Source organism: Lissotriton helveticus, chromosome 5_1 (genome assembly GCF_964261635.1).
Source record: "Lissotriton helveticus chromosome 5_1, aLisHel1.1, whole genome shotgun sequence".
NCBI classification, from domain to species: Eukaryota; Metazoa; Chordata; class Amphibia; order Caudata; family Salamandridae; genus Lissotriton; species Lissotriton helveticus.
Genome location: NC_136065.1, coordinates 468589827 through 468610406, shown reverse-complemented (window position 1 = coordinate 468610406; position 20580 = coordinate 468589827). Strand labels below are relative to the sequence as shown.

The 20580-nt window shown below is 46.8% G+C and overlaps 1 protein-coding gene across 1 annotated transcript in view; it reads left to right on the top strand.

The window, feature by feature from the left end:
- The window catches only part of ADAM8 (ADAM metallopeptidase domain 8), a 161372-nt gene that overhangs the window by 7599 nt on the left and 133193 nt on the right, over window positions 1-20580 (top strand). Inside the window, exons 2-3 of the mRNA XM_078640406.1 lie at window positions 3222-3331; window positions 15023-15108. Coding sequence (XP_078496532.1) covers window positions 3222-3331; window positions 15023-15108 — 196 coding nt within the window. The remainder of the gene's footprint in view (window positions 1-3221; window positions 3332-15022; window positions 15109-20580) is intronic.

The following is a 20580-nucleotide window of genomic DNA, read 5'->3' as shown; positions in this document are numbered from 1 at the left end:
TAGAAGTGACGCAGCGAAATCTCATAGATTTCACTGCGTCACTTCTACGAGGCTTTTTGCGGGGGAACGCCCCCGCTGCATACATTATACCTGGCGCAGGAATAATGTGGCGCAGGTGTATACAAAGTGACGCATCTACCTGGATGCGTCACTTTGTAAATATGGTGCAACAAGGCACATTATTTACGCTGCTGGTGCGTCACAAAAAGTGACGCACCGGCGGCGTAAAAGTGACGCACGGCCTCATAAATAAGGCCCCACGGGGCGGAATAGTTTCAGAGCAGCAGCTAATATCCACCACGAAGTGGCTAGAGCTACAATGAGAAACAGAATTTGAATGGACTGACAGTTTTATAATTATGATATTTGTTGCAAAAGCCCAATGCGGCTCTTTACTCTCGAGGTATCTGTGTCTTTACCTTTCATTTTGTTTGATTCAACCCTATGTACGGCGCTCTGATACCCCAGGGTAAAATGCGCACTTTATAAAACACTCTAAATAAAATAAAATAACTAAACTAACGACCTTTGGGTCAATCACGGATCCCAGCACTGGAAATATTAGTCCACCAGAACAAAGAGCACTTTTCTACCTCTGAGGCCAATGGAGAAAACTCTTCTAATGAACAAGTTTATGCCCTAAGTTAATGACCCTATGTTCTATTGATAACACATTATGTCTAATTGACTATATACCAGCCTACTACTCCGATACGTTGTACGGTTACTACATTGTTGATCCGCTATAGATAGCAGTCTTACTATGCTATGTTCATATATGCAACGATTTCCTGTTCTTACTACTGTATTCTGCCTTCCTCTAATGTAAAGTGCTCTGATACCCTCTAGGGTCATGTTCCCGCTATACAAAACTTTGTAAATAGATAAAAAAAATGGAGAGGTACTTTTATACTGTGTTGAATTTATTATCAACAGTTGCAACAGCAGTGTAACGGTACCGCTTACAGAATATGTGGTGTGAAGAAGGTGTCTATTCAGAACTCCTCTGCTAAAATAGGTGTTTCTTCCCTCGTAAGATGAGCTAATGCGCCTGCTACCGAGGTCTGCGTTTGGTTTATTTATAAAGTATTATATAGCGCGAACAAGATCCCAAAGGATATCAGAGCACGTTACAATATGATGGAAGGAAGAACATAAATGCAATATCAACATCTTACTGGGAGGTGTTGGATATGAATCTATTCAAGGCAGGCTCAGCCTTTGATTCTTGGATCCAGATTTACTCAAATTTGAGCAGCGCTGTGTGAAAATATACAGCTGTGTTTTTCACGAAGGTTAATAATATTGCACATCACCTGATTTACAAAGAATAGCATGCCACTGATGACATTGTCAGTGCTTGTGATGAACAAGCTGTTTGTGTGTGATAAGCATTGTGCTACAGAGCAATTCGGCTGAACTGTTCCGATTGGAGCAGGGTCAGACTGAGTTGCATTTGGCTGGGTACAAACGGAGGTGGCATGGTGTGCAAAATAACAATGGACTGGGATGTGGCCTGAGTGATTACCAGTGGTTGAGATTAATTCAGGCATTCCCTCTAACACTCTCTTGAATATTTATTATGCCATCCAAAGTGGTACAGGTATGCCCAGACAAGGGCCCCATGCACACTGTGACACTGGACCCAAACAGTACCAGCCTGATGAGCCCATAACTAGGGTTAACCCGGTCCTGTGTTGCTTGTGTTGTGGTTCAGGGAGGACATTGCTTGGCCATTCGGGCTGGCCTGTTCCAATTGGGGAGGGTCAAGATTGATTTGCATATAAGGGTCCAAACTGAGGAAGCATGGTGTTCAAAATAAGGCCAGAGTGTAGCTTAGAATAATTGAGGCATTCCCTTTATCACAATTTTTTATACTTTCAGACAATGGCAAGCAAGCATTGTCTTCCATGAGATTTGTACTCCAGGGACACCCTACAGTATGGATATCTATGCGCAGTTAAACACCCGTTCCTAAATTGTGAAATATTTGCACAGAAAGTTCTCGTGGGAATATCACATGATATCCCACTTGCCCATTGTCTGGGCCCAGTTTCATTTAGCTCTAGTTTGTACTCAAATTTATTTAGTAGATCTGGCTTTGTGTGAACTTCAAGGGATGTTTGGACTGTTTTTGTCCTATTGTTAGACTTGGCTTTTTCAGTGGGTTTACCCCAGACCTTTTTCTTCTTGGCCTCCAGTTTTTGACCCTATTTTCAGCACCGCGGTAGCCACGGACAGAACTACCGGCCCTTAAGGAACTGCATTTTAAAGTCAGACTTGCAAAGTGCCTATTTTTGATTACCGTATTTTATCATTTTTGGTCTTGTTGGCACAGATAAATATTGGTTATTTTTCTAAAACTGGTGTGGTGTCCTCTTGTAGTGTTTTCACTGTATTGCTGTTGGTTATGTGCAAATGCTTTACACACTGCCTCTGAGATACGCCTGACTGCTCATGCCAAGCTACCAAGGGGGTGAGCAGGGGTTAATTCAGTAGTGTATCCCGCTTATCCTGACTAGAAGGAAGGGTCCTTATTTGGACAAAGGTGCAAACCATTGCCAACTAGAGACCCCCCTTTCTTACACCTATGCACTTATTTTTCATTCTTAATCAGGTTTTGACGCTACCTGATGCAAATCCCTTTGGCCTTGCACTCGGGTTATCTTTTCAGAGCAAAGTATATTGTGGTAGAACAGCTGATAGAGGCTGCTCTTCCCACCACTTCCAACAAGCATTCATTAAAGCACACAATAAATATGGGTCTGCGTTCTTAGATTAACAAAAAATGTACCAGCGACTTTACCATTAGTAAACGTTCATCTTATTTCCTGTCATTGTCTTGGTTAATAAAAGTGCCTATTACTTCAGTGCCAAGAGTAAGTCAATTTCTGCTACGTATTAAATTACAATATTATTGCATTAAACGTTTCTGTTCAGCAAAGTAAATCAGAAAATCAAGAGGCATTCTAATCTGTGAATCGGGGGTACACATATGTTGAAAAGTGTGTAAAATGGATCTGAAACAAAGTATGTTTCTTTTTCCAATATGTTATATTGTGAGTCTAAAAGCGTTGTGTCCCCCCTTCGTCTTATGACTCCCTTGTAAATGGAAAATGTACAGTGAAATCCCCGTCTGACAGTGAGTAAAGTGGAACAATATAGGTTGTCTTCTGCCTTTCATTGGTAATACAGACTGATTCATCTGTCTTTTTTTCCAGAACTTTCGGTCAGCCAGCCGGAGCCCCTTGCGCATGTGCAGCAGTATGAGACGGTGGTGCCAGTACGTGTGGACACAGGACGCAACAGGAGGGAGGCTCCCTCTGAACAGGTAGGTAACCCCAAAACTACCACACTGTGCACTACGGGTTCCAGACACCTAACAGACTCTTCACTGGTGTCCAGTGTGTCCTGACCAACACCTGTGGCACCTCACTACACACTAGTGCTTACAAACAATGACCATTGACCAACCTCTAAGTTGTGTCACTGAGCACCAGGACTTCCCGACACCTAGCAGCCGCTGCCCCCTTAGACACTGCGCTGAACCAAGGGACTGCAAACACTCATGAGTGACCAAAACATGACACATCTCAATGTAAATCGGTGCTTCCAGAAACTAATAGTGACTGTGCTCTGAGGCATCTGACAGTGCATCAACAATTCCAGGCACATAGCAGTGGCTAACTGTAGAGACACCTCACAGTAGAAAACTAATAATATCCGTTCAATAAAACATGCATGTTAGACCTGGTAGTCTTAGGGTGGTCTTCCCCCAAACTTTTTGCCTGCTTACCTCCTCTTTTTGCTTATTTGTTTTGTTGGCCTTCAGACTCTGAGCACTTTACCACTGCTGACCAGTGCTAAAGTGCATGTGCTTTTTCTCTAAACATGTTAACATTGGTGAATACACAATTGGCATATTTAATTTACTGGTAAGTTCCTTGTAAAGTGGTATAGCATATTCCCATGGCCTGTAAATTAAATGCTACTAGTTGACCTGCTGCACTGATTGTGCCACCCACACAAGTAGCCCTTTAAGCATGTCTCAGGCCATCCACTGCAGAGTTTGTGTGTGCAGTTTTACACTTCGACTTGACATTTAAAATCCTTTGTCAAGCCTTAAACTCCCCTTTTATTGTACATAAGTCACCCCTGAGGTAGGCACCAGGTAGCCCATAGGACAGGGTGCTATCTGAATAAAAGGTAGGTCATGTACTTTTGAGTTTTGCATGTACTGGTGGTGAAAAGCACCTAAATTCGTTTTTCGTTTTTCACTACTGTGAGGTCTACTACTCTCAGAGGTTAACTCTGAGAATTCCTTAGTACACTTTTAAGCTTTAATTACTGATTAAAAATGAGTAGCTGTGTTGTGTTTTATATCTTTGGGATGGTAATGCCAAATCCTCTTTACTGGTAAAGTTGGACTTAACATTACTATTGTAGTAATGCCACTTTTAGAAAGTGAATATCAAGTTATGATGGGTTGAAAACCCATCTGGTTGCGCACTGTGCACTTGGTGTTATCCTACACCTTAAATATTTTTACTCATTCACTACTTATATTCAATTGTTTATCAGTTATTTATTTTCATAATCTGATTTTGTTAAAATTATCATAACAGAATACATTGTTTGTACATTTGTTCACTTTCAATCGCAGTTTATACAATACATTGTTTAGTGATTTCAGTATTTCCACAATATAACCATTGATCACATTTCACATTTTTCACTCCTTGCCCAATGCCTTTCGGTACCAACTGGTACCTTCATCAGGGGCTGATCTGTTTCTTGTATGTTTATGATCAATCAGCTAATGTTTTCTATAACCAGAAGCCTGTTAATCTGATCTTGAATGGTTCTAATAACCTGCAAAGGTATTCTCTGTCGACCTGTATTTTCGTCCGTCGGTGCTCATAAAAGGCCGCTGCACCATAGATTCGGCGTGTTTATTCTCCGCTCCATCATAACTTGATATTCACCATAGGCGTGACAAACCTACACAGTTGCAGCACCGATAGATAAGATTGATAATTTGACAGATTTGGTGTGCTCCTCACACCCCCACTAACCTCACTTTTAGAAAGTGGACATTTCTCTGCTCTTACAGCTCTGTGTGCCTGCATCCTGTCTCCAATAAATATCTGGGGTGGGTGACAGCTACACTTTGTGCATTCCCTCTAGGGAGCCATAAACACTGGAAGGTTAGGTGTGTACTCATATGTATTCTGATGCCTCTTCCTGGGCAGGAAGGGAGGGAGGGACTGACACTTATACCTGAATAGGGAGTGCCCTGTCCCTACACAAAGGGCTGATTACCCCTACTGATAGTCTGGAGCCAGGACTAAGAAGAAAGGACCTCTGTGTGCGCTTCAAAGGGCCTTCCTTGAAGTCGCCCCCACTTCCAAGGCACAACTGGGTTTAAGTACTGGGTCTCTGACCCCACCAAATCAGACACTTCTGGAAATGTAACTGAACTATGTGAGAAGAAATGCTGTGCTGTATCAAGGACTGAGACTCTGCTAGACTCATGATCTGGAAGACCTGCTTTTCTGCTGTGCTTCCCAGCTGCCTGCTGCTCTCTGTCCCTGCTGAGGTAGAGCTGGACTGTACCTTGCAACTGAAGTGATCTCCAAGGGCTTGTTGGCTTGCCTCTTGTTGCTTGAGACTCTGGGCTTTCAAAGTGTCTACCCCTGCTCTTGGCCTGATTCCCTGGAAGTGAACCCAGATAATTGTACCTGAGAAATCAATGCCTATCCAGTCTGCATGTAGCAAAACCATCCCATTGCCCGGTTGTGGGAGTAGATCGCACTTGCAACCACCACATCACACCTGGAACAACTACTTCAGAACCAATGTATTGCTGCCACTGCGTGGAGAAGATTGAAGCATCGCCCCTTCAGCATGGATTAACCCTGTGCATCGCCTTCAGAACCAGCGCTTGGCTCAGCAGCCCCGATACATCACTGCCACTGTGTGAAGAAAATCGATGCATCACCTTGACTGCAGGGTCGAAATCGACGCATCGCTAGCCTGTCCCCAGCATCTCACTGTTGTGACCAGGATTAAGGTACTCACCCCCAAGAGGGCCGGTCAAACAGTTCATGCGCACTTAGGAACTGCACAGCACTCCTTCCTTGCTCTGACCAGCCCCACACCACACTGCACACAGGCAATAGAAAAAATAAAATTACAATAACGATACTCTATTGTCATTTTCCTTTTCCCGCATTGGGGCAACGTTCTTCTGCCTTAGCAGAGGAGCTGCCACTGGCCTTTGGCTGCCCCAGCCCCTATCTTGTAGCAGCCCTTGCCCGGATAAATATAGAATCTAGTTCTCCTGTCCTGTAGGAGACCCTGCCTGACCGTATCATTTTGTGCTTCTTCCTGTAGCAGTCCCTCTCCCTGTCTGACTGTAGCATCTTGTGCCACTGCCTTTAGCAGCCCCTATCCCTGCCTAAATGTAGCATACTATGTCCCTGCCTGTGGCAGCCCTGGCCCCTATCTGACTGTACGATTGAGTGCCACTATCCTGTAGTAACCACCGCCCGTCTTGCTGTAACATCTTGTGCCCCTGTGTTGTAGCAGCTCATGCCTGTCTGTAGCATCTTGGGTTGCTGCCTGTTGCAGCTCGTGCCACAATCTGTCTGTAGCATCTTGTGCATCTGTCTGTAGCAGCCCTCTCCCTGCCTAACTGCAGCCTCCTATGTCCCTGCCTGTGGCAGATCATGACCCTATGTGACTGTAGCATCTTGTGGTCCTGTTCTGTAGCAGTCCCTGCCCTTCTGACTGTAGCAACTAGTGCTACTGGCTGTAGCAGCCACTATCCAACTGTACATTCCTGTGCCTCTGTCAATGTCTGACTGTATCATCTAGTGCCCCTGTCCCTGTCTGACTGTAGTATCTTTTGCCTGTTGCAGCTCTTGTCCCTGTCGAAATGTAGCGTCTTGTGCTTCTGCCTATTGCAGTCCCAGTCCCATCTGCCTGCAGCATTGTGTGCTTCTGCCTGTGGCTAGCCCATCCCTGTCAGACTGTAGTGTATAGCGCTCCTAGTGGTAGCAGCCCCTGTCCGACTGTATCATCTTGTGCCTCTGTCTCTGTCTGCCTGTAGCATCTTTTGCCTGTAGCAGCTCCTGTCCCTGTCTGACTGAAGCATTATGTGCTTCTGCCTGTGGCTAGCCCGTCACTGACTGGCTAGCGCTCTTGACTGTAGCAGCCTCTGTCCGTCTTTATCACCTTGTGCTCCTGCCTTCAGCAGTCCCTGTCTGACTGTATCATCTTTTGCCTGTAGCAGCCCCTGTCCCTGTCTGACTGTAGCATCTTCTGCTTTTGCCTGTAGCAGCCCCTGTTCCTGTCAGAATGTAGCGTCTTCTGCTTCTGCCTATGGCAGCACCGGCCCCGTGTGACTGCAACATTGTGTTCTTCTCCCTGTAGCCAGCCTGTCCCGTCTGATTGTAGCATCTAGTGCTCCTGACTGTGGCAGCCCCTGTCCGTCTGTATCATCTTTTGCCCCTGCCTGACTGTAGCATCTAGTGCTTCTGTCTATGTCAGCCCCTGTCTGATTGTAGCATCTAGTGCTCCTGACTGTGGCAGCCCCTGTCCGTCTGTATCATCTTTTGCCCCTGCCTGACTGTAGCATCTAGTGCTTCTGTCTATGTCAGCCCCTGTCTGATTGTAGCATCTAGTGCTCCTGACTGTGGCAGCCCCTGTCCGTCTGTATCATCTTTTGCCCCTGCCTGACTGTAGCATCTAGTGCTTCTGTCTATGTCAGCCCCTGTCTGATTGTAGCATCTAGTGCTCCTGACTGTGGCAGCCCCTGTCCGTCTGTATCATCTTTTGCCCCTGCCTGACTGTAGCATCTAGTGCTTCTGTCTATGTCAGCCCCTGTCTGATTGTAGTATCTAGTGCTCCTGACTGTGGCAGCCCCTGTCTGACTGTATCCGCTTGTAGCAGTTGCATCCACCGAGTGTAACTCCTGCTGTACTGTACCAGCTTTAGCCACTGATAGTCATTGCCTGTAACAAGCCTCTGTATACAACCCCCTTGTTAGAATTAGTTGTTCGCTTCTTTAACCCCTTGGCCGCGGGGGTAATTCCCCCGCTGTGCTCGTCGCGGCCACACCCATTTCTTTGGAACGCTCAGCACAGCGGGGGAGTTAGCCCCGCGTGCGAGCGTTGGAGCCGTTATGACGAGCTCAGCTCGTCATGAGCTCGTCATGAGCATGGGAGGGGTTAAAACGAACAGCTCGCATATGAACAACCCCACAAGCTCGTAGACAAGCACATTAACACTGTTGCAAATCCCAAAATACTTTAGTTCTTAGCTTCTGTAAGAAATTGAACTCACACACATCCAGGAGCTGCATCATCAGTGGTGCTGTGTCTTTATTGGTGCACTGTGGGTACTCTAACAAAGGCCAAACAAATATAACATGCTCAGTGGTGCCCAAGACATCAACACTTGGCGCAACGCAGCAAGACAACTTTCTGTGCTGTGTCTAATGGAGAGAGTATGAATGTGCCATAATTACTAACATATATGGTGAATTTCTGCGCGCAGCACTGGCACACATGACTGCCAAGATTCAGCGCAGCCACCTCTGCGCCATGGTGCAAGATACCTGCATTACAGCCAGGACTGTCCGCATCAGTATATAAAAGCATCTATAAATAAATAAATGTGTGTGGTGCTTCGAGCAACTGCTTCAACCGGTAACAACATCTCTGTATGATCCTGTCTACATAGATCATATATCCCTGCTGTAGGTCGCAGTCCTTCTCTGTAGCAGCCCCTCCCACACTGATACTAGTTTCACCTGCAGAACCCCTTGAGCATAGCAGCCTCTTTCAGTGCTTAATTTGAGCCGGTGCTTTCCGGAGCTTGGCACCAGCACTTTATTGTCAACACCGGCGCTTATAACAGCCGGCCACACAGTGGCGCTGTCAGTCGCAATCAGAGACAAGCACAACAGCTGCTTAACAATTCAATACACAGTAACAATGACAATACCTAACACCCATGCTGTTTTATAGCTTTGGGGGCCTGGAATAGTCACACCTTCAAGTGTGTGATGATTAGTAGTGTGTTGATGCTGTCACTGGCAGCTCTGGCAGCTCTGGCAGGGGCACCGGGTGGCGCAAGCTGCAGTGACCTTCCTCCTTACAAATTAAGCACTACCTTTCCTGTCTGTAGCAGTCCATTTCCTCCGCTGTCTCCAGCACTTCCGGCCACCCATGCCCGTAGGAACCAATACATGTTTGTCTGTAGGACTCACCGTCCCTGTGTGCAGCAACCGACCCCCCACGCTGCCCCTTGTCTGTAGTGTCCCCATAGCTGATTACCTTTGTTTGCTTGTAGACGGCCGTGCCTGTTTACGTGAAGCAGACCTTGGCCGATTGCCTGTAGCAGCCCCTGTCTGTGTGCAGCTTCTGCCTGCCTGCCTCAATCCGAGCCATGTCTGAGCTCCTTGCCCTGCTGTAAATTAAATAAACTGCTGACGCGCTGTCTGACACATGACATCACTTCTTATAAATGCTGTGTTTTCGGAAAGCAGGACACTTCGCTTCCCAAGGAATGGAGCTGGCTGCCGTAAACTACATTTTCATCAGCTGATTCTAATTTCCACCTCCGGCCTTTAACCCGGGGTCCTGGCCTGTAACCCCAGAACGACCCCAGCCTGTCTGTAGCATTTCCAACAATAACAAAGCAGTTTTCACCCAGCCAGACTCAGCCACGTTATTGTTGACACCCCCATAGCTGCCAAGGTTTCAGATTGCCATGTGTGACATTTTCATAATTTCAGTGTAATTATGAGTGACATTTCAACGACTATGAGTGACACTTTCTTGCGGACAAAATTAAGCAATGAAGACGATCAACACATGTAAATATCAGAAATAACACCACAAAGAGTGTTCCAATCGAAACACGTCAGTCTTTTGAATAAACTTTTGAATAAACTACTACGGCAACTATATCTCACAATGCAAGCTTTCCTCTGTGTGTGACCACGATGCTCTCGCTCTATCTATCCCTCTCCTCTCTCTCTCACACGCTCTCTATCCGTCTCCTGTCTTTATCCCTGCCCCTCGCTCTCTCCCTCTCTTTATCGCTCTTTCTTTATTCCTCTCCTCTCTCTTTATCCTTCTCCTCTTTTTATCCCTCTCCCCTCTCACACACTCTCTCTCGCTATCCCTCGCCTCTCTATCCTTTTATCCCTCTCCTCTCTCACGCGCTCACTCTCTAGACCTCTGCTCTGTCTTTATTCCCCTCTCACCTCACATGATCTCTCTCTTTCCCTCTCCTCTCTATCCTTTCATCCCTCTCCTGTCTCTTTTTATCCCTCTCCTCTGTCTCTTTTTATCCCTCTCCTCTCTCTCAAGCGCTCGCTCTCTATCCCTCTCCTGTCATTATCCCTCTCTCGCATGCTCACTCTCTCTATCCCTCTCCTCTCTATCCTTTTATGCCTCTCCTCTCTATCCTTTTATCCCTCTCCTGTCTCTTTTTATCCCTCTCCCCCTCTCGCACGCTCTCTCTCTATCCCTCTCCTCTCTATCCTTTTATCCCTCTCCTCTCGCTGTCTAGTTTTATCCCTCTCTTCTCTCACACTCACTCTCTAGCCCTCTCCTGTCTTTATCCATCCCCCCTCTTGCACACTCTCTCTATCCTTTTATCCCTCTCCTGTCTCTGCCTCTTTTTATCCCTCTCCTCTCTCATGCGCTCTCTCTAGCCCTCTCATCTCTCTCTCACCAGGTTGCACTGTTTGTTTTGATCTGAAAACGTTAATTTTGATTCATTTTACAAATTGCAAATACAGATGAAGCGCCATTTTCACACAGTTGTGAAAAATGTCACCGTACCTTTAAATATCCGTCATGAAAAATGAATTTTTTTTGGCAAACAGGGCTACGCACCTGCTCTTACTCAGCCTTAGCTTGCGCAGGGTAAGTTCAACTGTTCCAAAAATCCCAGCAACCCTCTGTACTCCCCGCTTCTCTTGGGCCTACCTTCCTTCCACAGAGGCACCTGCTCCGGTCTGTTTTTTACTGGTCACGACCGCACTTTTAATTGTTGCGCATGACTGACATTAGTGGTCCTGCTGCTCTTTGATTCTCTGAGGGTGTTGTCTCGACTTTACTCCATTTTTTTAAGGCTTGAGTCTGTATACCAAGACCGAAAAGAGGCCCATTAGTACTGCAGAGACCTGTCCAGCTGCGATGAGCAGCAGCCTCACTCTGCCTGTACCTCCCGTCAGACACAGGCTCCAGCACGATCCCTCGACCGGCCCTCCGGGTCGGAAATCATTATTTACTGGCAGGGGGCAGCCATAGATGATATAATTTGAGCCCCACTGTAACAGACTGAAGGTGCGCTCTGACTAGTGCTGCCTGTGCCCGCCAGCCGAGCACATGATTCCGGTGCACCTGCCGCCCGCAAACCAGTGCGCTCTGCAGCCAGCCAAGCCTCTACCTCTCAGTTGGGACGGACCCCCCCCTGCGGCCGGCCCGGCCGGCCTGGTGCCAACAGCCATGATGAGAGGCTGTGAGTGTGAGCAACTGAGGAGCCTGCACGCTCACTCAGATTCCCCCGCGCCGCCGACTAACTTCCTGTGTTCCTGGCGGCAGCCGGACGTGACGCGGGAGTACTGCATGACATCTGGATGATCTGAGCGGGCCCCCTGGAGACACGTCGGTGCTTATCATTGGCTGAACTGAGCCCGGGCCGGCCCCCTGCTGTCATCAGCTCTCCTAGGCAGAACAGTGCAGTACTCAATACATTAGAGCGCCGGCTGAGAGCTGCGCAGGCCGAGTCTGTGCTAAACTGTTATGACGGGCACACAGTGACCGGCGCCGCGCCGTGTTGGTTCGCCTGGCAGCATGATGCGTGACATTTCATTTCAGTGCGGGGATGCGGATCACCGCACTGAAATGCGTGGGCGTCACACGTGTTGCGTGACGCTTGGCAGGCATGCACCCCCTGGTCACCAAGAATAACTGGGGCGATCCGGGGCGATCTCCCCCTTGCCTCTACTCGACCATCAGAGACCACCATGTCTACAAATTTTTTAAAGGGACCACCGCTGTGAAGTCAGACCGCCCAGTATGTTCTGAACTGGCGGGCATTAACTCCACAGCCCCGACCTATCGGTCCTGTCTTCCCTCCTCGCCAGCCTTCGTTTATAGACACTGGCGCCAAATTGTGTGGATTCAAAGGGCCCGGGACCGAGAAATAATTCTTGTTATTGGGCCCAAGAGCCGGACCAGAACCTTTGCTTTCACATGGTCTGCCCTCATCTGACCCGCCCAAGGAAGCAGAGATGGGACAACACGCCCCTGGGCTCTGAGCTGAGCTGGAGGCGAAGACACGAAGATTGTCTTTCCCTTCCAGCTGAGCAGCAAATCAGTTTCACTATGAATGCAAAGTGCCGCCATCCAGATGAAAGGGCAGGATGTGATAAGCGTGTGACACGATTTCATGGAAGGAAGTGACGTCATTGTGGTTTGATCAAGCTGATAAGTCCCTCACCTGTTTCTTAGAACGTGTTCCTTGTTTCAAGGAAGTGTGGCTTGGCTGCCCAGCTCTGGTTTGTTGATATGTTGTTCGAGTCTGGGGGCAAGTGGTCATCCCTGGATCTGGTCCATGGAGCGATAGGCACATGGCTCAGAGCATCCAGTGGGCCTCTGCCAGCCTCTGTATTCGAATGAGTTGCTATTAGAATATTTTCTTAGCCCCAGTATGTATTTCAAGGAAATGACTCTCCCATCATGGTAGACCAAGCGGGGTCTGTGTATCAAAACCAGATAGAAAAAAAAGTTTGAGGATAGTTGGTAAGGGAGCGATACTCCATCCTGCCAGGGTAGCACTCCTCGGAGGCAGGCTTGCGTTAAAGGCGCATTGGGTAATTAGTGAATGGGCTAATGCCTCTGAGAGGCCATGGGGCTACGTGCCCACCTTACCTGTGTCTGCCTCAGCACTAGCCCTACAGGTTATTCGGTCTCTAGACTCTAAATTAATCGCTCAAGATTCTATCCTTTCTCTAACATCAGTGGCATTCCCAGTTGGTGTGGGCAGAACTTTGCAGTATTTCACTCTGCATAATTATGCGGAGTTACATAAAACCTCAGCGAGATTCTGCGGAGTTCCGCGAGCTGGCAGAATTTGGCACGTCGTACTGCTTGCACAGCTTCCTCAAAGCAAACAGTCCTGACCTGCTGCGACTGCCCACATTGAGAAATCTCACCAGAAGGCGTTCTAACACCCAAAAAACACGCTAAGAGGCCCAAATTCTTGCTTGCGCTCGCCAACTTAACGGCTGGAAGTCACGAATAAGAAAAAACTCCACCATGCAGCAGTTGGCAGAATTTTGTTGGAACTCCGAAGAGTGGGCAAAACTCTGCTAACTCTACCGGCAGAGCAGAATTATACGAATGCAAAAAAAAGAATTGATGGACAGAATGCAGAACAATGTCATAGATTCTCCCCAGTACTAGGCCTTCTCTTTTCCTTTATCCACCCTTTCCCTCTGTATTGTAATTTCATTGATCTAGCGCTGCTTACACCCTACGAAGCGCTGAAGCGTTTTTCCTGATGCGCAGTACGCTATGGAAGGGAGAGGGCCACAGAGTGCGTCATGCACCCTCAATGGGGTGCTTCAGGACAGAGTCGTGGTCCTCTCTTAGTTTTGTCGCCCTGCCTCTGAGGTGGAAAGGATGAAGGGACAGGCGCCTAAGCATAAGAGAAGAGGCCCTTCAAGCTGCCATGAAGAGGTCAGGCAAACAGGCAACAACCATTTGATATTACAGTCTACGATATAGGGTTGATACCTCGCCGTTGTTCTACCGACATGACCAATATTTTACTGTACAAAAATTGGGAAAAGCACCTAAAGCCGCTGGTTTTACTCCTTCCCCTTATCAGTACATACTTGAAACAGTAAATGCAAGAAGAACGCACTCTAAAATGTGCTCTGGGGCTGCTTCAATGATTCCTGGCTGATAACTAAAGTAAACAAAGACTGAAAGGCGTGTTAAAATGAATAAAGAGGTTTTCTATAACGTTCTATGAAATCATAGGAATGGATAGATACATTACATTCTTTTACAGCGGGGTTGAGTAGATTAGACATAGTAGGAGTAAAGTTACACATTTCCTGGGGGCCTTGTTCATACATGGACTTAAATGACATTTCACATCTAGTTTTCTCTCTTTTTCTCCCTTTGTTTTTCACTCAACATATTTGCATCTCTTACAAGAACGTTGTGTTTTTTCAGACAGTCCTCGCTGTGTGGCGCCAAAAAATAATATAAAAGTGTATTAGTGCAAAAAGTTTGGTGTAGAGAGGGATGGAAGTGCCTGTTCTAGAAGGCCCTGCCTTTTAGCTTGTGTGTCGGAATACAGTCTAAAATAACCAATTTCATCGTAAAAACATCAACGACCGCAACATTATGGAAGTAAGTTTAAATTGGTAAATATAAATTAGTGAGTATAGATTTGCTATTCTTAACTCCACATCCACTTACCTTGAACATAAACATATCTCCAGGTACATATATGTGAAGTTAATTACAGTAAACCTCTGCCTATCCTTATTGCTATTTTGGTTATGGTATTTTTGTAGCCTCAAGTACACGATATACTTGTACCATTCCACTTTAAAAAAATGATGCAGTATTTTAATTTATGACAATCCAATCTCCAACCAGGACTCTCCTATTTTGTCTTCCCGGATGTAGTACGTGATGCAGTTGTCAAGCACCTCTTTCTCAAATGCAAATGCAAATCTGAAATTGAGGCTTACTGTGACTCCTGACATTAAGAAAGAGGTCCTCTCCTTAACCTAGGCCCTACAGTACTCCGATTCAGCTCTCCCCCTCACTCTTCAGTGGGCACATCAATTCTGCCTAAGTGCCAAAACAGTCGTCGCCCTCACTACAGGTTGCAGAAGGGACACATATTTTTTTTTCTTATGCCACTGAACGCTGGAAAATAGTTTTAAACCTCTTATGTTTTTTTTTCTCAGGAGTCCCAAGCCAGGTACCCGGATGTCGTGCAGTACACTGTCCGCGCCGAGGAGCGACACTACACCCTGCATCTGGAAAAGAACAAGTAAGTCCTGATCTGCATGTGACAAAACATGGCATGATATACTGAGTGATTTATAACAGAAATTTCGAGGTGAACTGAAGGTCATCGACCCCTACTTTGTAGTCACCACCATCCAAATATCTCCATCGGCTTCAAAAAGGTCATCTGTGAAGCTTTATCGATTTCTCATGGGTGACAAGTGTTCCCAAGTCATGAACCCAGTCCTCCACTCGAGGTCTACTAAAACATTTCTACATATATCAGTGTTAGGAGGTATTTGTTGTTTGGACCATGGTTGGTGGAATGACTTTCTCTTACAAAAGTTAGTTATCCGAAAGATGCCTATAATGGTTCCAATCAAGAGTAAGATTCTTTAAGGTTTTTAGTAAAATGCAAAGAGGAGAAAACAATCCAGCGGAACCCAACGCCACTCTTTGTTATTCTCCTGTAATATCTTGCCTTGTTGACATTAAGTCGAATGCTTGTTGGAATCAAAGATGTAAAAGAAAGACTCACTCCCACCTGGGCTCTTGCACTTTGCAATGCAATAAAGAACTCCAGATGCTGGACTTTAGAATGATGAGTAAATTGTTTGTAAAATGTTTTCCAAAGAATCCCTCTTATAATAGAATTACATCCTGAAAAACCCCCTGTGGTGATTGGCCAGCACACTGATAAATCGATTCCGAAAATCTGCTGGACCTGTAAACAAGGTCTTGCACTGAGCTGTTTTGATGGCCAAGAAAGTTATTCTGCGATTGTTAAAATCTGTGAAATAGGGCATATGTTAACAAGGAATTTTGAAAGTCTTCTTTCCTGGCTCATTCTCCGAGCAATGATTTTCAAATGGACTAATTAGGCACAAATGGGACTTGGAGCGGGAGTAATATCACCAATTGTGATGTAGACGGCGGATCTTCATCAGACCCAAAATTTGACCGGGCCTTGGTCAGAAACTCTTTGAGGAACTCATGGTCGAAATACCTGATGACCATCCCTTCATGTCCTTCATCACCTCGTGGCTCTGCTCACGCCGGTCATGTCAGCAATTTGTTGGTGGGCCTTGACTCCTTCCAACATTCTTGGTCTGGACCACAGCCTCGTCAAATTCTGATGAACACCAGAGGGGCACCAAGGCATGAACCAGAGGAGTCAGCAGGAGTGGCGAAAGCAGAGAAGTTGACTGAATAGGAGCAGAGGCCGCATGCCTATCTGTACGTCGGTGCTTCTCTTAAAGCTTGCGCTTGAAAAACACAGTGGTGCTAGCGGAGTTATCCGTGCAGTGCTTAGCCTCGAAGTGCCTTATGTGCTCTACCATTGATTTTAGATTAGGGATATATCCTCCAAAAGTCCCAAGTAAACTAACCACTTTCTTCTCTACTTCACGCTGATGAAAAAATTCTGGGACATATTTACAAGCCACTTGCCCCGCCGGTGGCGCAATGTGGTGCTCCATATTTACAAGGACACCTAAAGCTACCCTGCGTGACTTTTCATGGCTTGTGTAAATACAGCCCCTTTTCACGCAGCACTTTGCTTGAAAGGGGCATTTCATGGGATCTGCTTTGGGTGTTCCCATGCAACACCCATGGATTCTGCTGCATTCCCAGATTTACAACGTTTCGTAAACCTGGGAATGCGTCAGAATCCTACACCTCCATAAGGGAGGCGTAAAGAGGTGCAAAGAGGAGAAATGCTTTTATTTCTCCTCGTTTTTAGGTCGAGTTTACTCGAACCTATTGTTGTCAATCCAAAAAATTCCTTTCCTAACAGGCGGATTTGGCGGATTTTGGACAGTGCACGAGAGAGTCACGTGACTCCTCGTGGACGAGCATGCCCAGCCCAGCCTTCCCACTGCCAGCAGCATTTCTCCACGGCCGCCAGGCCACATCAAAGGCTTCCCCAGCACTGCCCGCCCATCAATCACCCTCCCACTGCCACCCCCCTCCCTCTCCATATGGTCCCTACGCTCCCTGCCCACCCCATCCTTCACACCCTTTGTCATTACTTCGGCCCGAGCCTGAGCCATCCCTACGCTCCCCGCCCACCCCCATCCTTCACACCCTTCGGCACCACTCCGTCCCCGATCCTGAGCCGTCCCTACGCTATTTCACTTGTTTTTCAGCCTGGCTACCTCAAAGGGTTTCATTTCCTGGCTACTTCAAAGGGTTTCATTTCGCGGCCGATTTTCGTTTCTAATGCTGCCGCTAATGCTTGTTAATCCACGCGGCTTTTTCGCCACGATGTGTAATCCTGGGCAATCACTGGATGTAAAAGTCAAATACATACCAATAAACTCGAAGCGCCTAAACACGTTATTGCTATCGTGAAGCGCGCATGAAGCATCCGAATTGCTGCACGCAGGCCAGATGTCAACAAAGCCAGGGATTTCTCCAAAGCCCATGCCTTTTCCCGTTTCATCTATATCTGCAGCGTTTAACCCACGTCTTCACTGTGGCAACATACTTCATTTTTAGTGCACTTTCTATCTAGTGGCTTTCCTACGGTGGCAGTAGGAGACATGCTTTTTAATCCACCCTTCTTTTTCGCCACGATGTGTAATCCTGGGCAATCACTGGATGTAAAAGTCAAATACATACCAATAAATTCGAAGCGCCTGCATGAAGCATCCAAATTGCTGCACGCAGGCCCGATGTCGACAAAGCCAGGGATTTCTCCAAAGCCCTTTTGCGTGCGACAAGTTGCATAGGCCTCGGCAGCGGCGCGCATTTAGTATCTGACTGTTATCGCTTGTTTTGTTTTGTTTTGTTTTCTGGGCGATTTCATATAGCGCGAACTCCCACCCAAAACAGTGGCACCTTTTACATGAGCGCTAGTTGCATAGTACAAGAACACATTGCCTTCTCAAAGGCGCAGGAACATTAACTAATTCTCCCACAGTCACAGTATAGTGAGCTGACATTCTAACTTGTACCTGGCTTTCTAGCTTTTCGCTTGCAGCTCTGGGCATTACGCCACATTCTTGTGCTTTGAGTACATTGCCTACTGTCATGTCACTAATAGGGAGCTTCATTTATATAGCACACACAGCTCAGACGGAATCACAGGGGCTCATGCCACATCCAGCGCATTTTACATGTCCTGTTTTTACAAAATACCACTTTTTACCATTTCTTAATCTTACGGAAAAAGCTACACTCTACGCTAATATAAAGCTTACTTGGGCTCCCGCCTCCCAGGGTTGCACGCAGACATGCTCTATATTTGGCTGAAACTCCTACACTACACTATGATAGAATTGTAATTTTAAATTTGGTTTCACTTTTGTGTGCGCAGCTACCACTTTCCAGAGCACATTTTTTTCTCGTCTCCCCATTATAATACAATATTATTTAATACAATATTTCTCACATGTTATATTAAATGGTGCACGTGTTCCTTTTATATCGATTAACATGCAGGGAGTGCTCCAAAACCAAAATGCTATTTTGCTTCATTAGCAGTAACTCTATGCAGCGCCTCTAACGTTTCTTTCCTGCTCTTTTAAAACAGCTGAAACCAAATTTACAGCAACAGCGCACGGAGGGCTCAGAGAAATTGCCACACAGAGCTCCGGGGGAGGGGGGGTTGGGGGGGGAGTATTTGGGAATAGACTTTTTTTGCCCATTGTTATATATCACAAACAAGGCTGCATTTTATGCTAATAGGGAGCGTTATTAATAGCACAGAGGGCCCTGGATGGAATCACAAGGAAGCATGCCACATCCAGCGCACTACACGTTTTCTTTTTACAAAATACCGCTTTTTGACCATTTCTTAATTTAACGGAAAAAGCTACACTCTACGCTAATATGAAGCTCTGTTGCGCTCCCTTCCTTCCATGAGTGATATTATACTAAAGGGGCATGCGTCCCTTTTATTTGAATAAACATGCAGGGAGTGCTCCAAAACCAAAATGCTAATTTGCTTCCATAGCAATAACTCCATGCATCGGCGCAAACCCTTCCTTCGAGGGCCCTAGGGAAATTGCCACAAAGAGCTCCAGAGGAAGTCCCAGGGGCTTATGCCACTTCCAGCAGGTGATATTTTCGTGCCGAAACGTTACATATATTTAAATGATCACTTTTTACTTATTTCTAAATATTGCGAACAAATTTGTACCCTACCCTACTACACAGCTCCGTTATTAGCACACAATGCTCCAAATAAAGTCACAAGTGCTCACGCCACATTCAACACAGTTTACACATATTCTTTTTAGACAATACCACTTTTAACAGCTTTTTAAAATTAGGGATAAAACATCAAGGACGTTAATAAGGTGCTCAAATGCATCCAGCTGGAGTCACAAAAGATCACGTCACATCCATCGCACCAGACTTCATTGGAATGCGCTCCACTCGCTCGCTGCCCCCCCCCCCCCAGGCTCTTGAAGTGCGACGCTTCGCCAGCGCTTCCCTCCCACTCGTTTACTACTGCCTCCCCATGACCTCAAAGCAATGCGCTTTCAGCCCTATCACTACCCCTCCCACCTCCCAAACAGCACTGAGCCGTGAAGACTTGTTTCACTTAACAGCTCTCTGCTGTCGGTATTTTACCCCCTCGAGCGTTTTCCGTGCGGCACTGAGCTGCACAGACACACGCTAATATGAGTGGCCACATTTTTAGATGATGTGAACACCACTTTACTTTCTTATCAACCATCTCCAACCACCCCCACCCACGGACAACACCGAAGGGCTCACATGCTAACAAACACACTGAAAAAAACGCAGCCATACTGGAATAAACACACTGGAATAAACACACTAATGTCTAATCGCCTTACTGATCAAATATGACTTGAAGGTCTGGGTGTAAGAGGTGTTGGTTAACTTCTCATAATAACCTCCTGAACTCCTTTTCCCCTGTTGGCTCGATCTCAACGCCACAGCATCACTCAACGCCACAGCACCAATCAACGCCACAGCACCACGCAACACCACAGCACCACTCAATACCACAGCACCACTCAACACCACAGCACCACTCAACGCCACAGCACCACTCAACGCCACAGCACCACTCAACGCCACAGCACCACTCAACGCCACAGCACCACTCAACGCCACAGCATCACTCAGCACCACAGAAGCACTCAGCACCCCTCAATGCCACAACACAACTCAACACCACAGCGTCACTCAACGCCACAGCATCACTCAACGCCACAGCATCACTCAACGCCACAGCATCACTCAACACCACAGCACCACTCAACGCCACAGCACCATTCAACGCCACAGCATCACTCAGCACAACAGCATCATTCAGCACCAGAGAATCACTCAGTGCCAGAGAATGCCACAGCACCCCTCAATGCCACAACACCACTCAATGCCACAGCATCACTCAATGCTACAGCACCAATCAACGCCACAGCACCACGCAACACCACAGCACCACTCAACACCACAGCACCACTCAACACCACAGCACCACTCAACACCACATCACCACTCAACGCCACAGCACCAATCAATGCCACAGCAT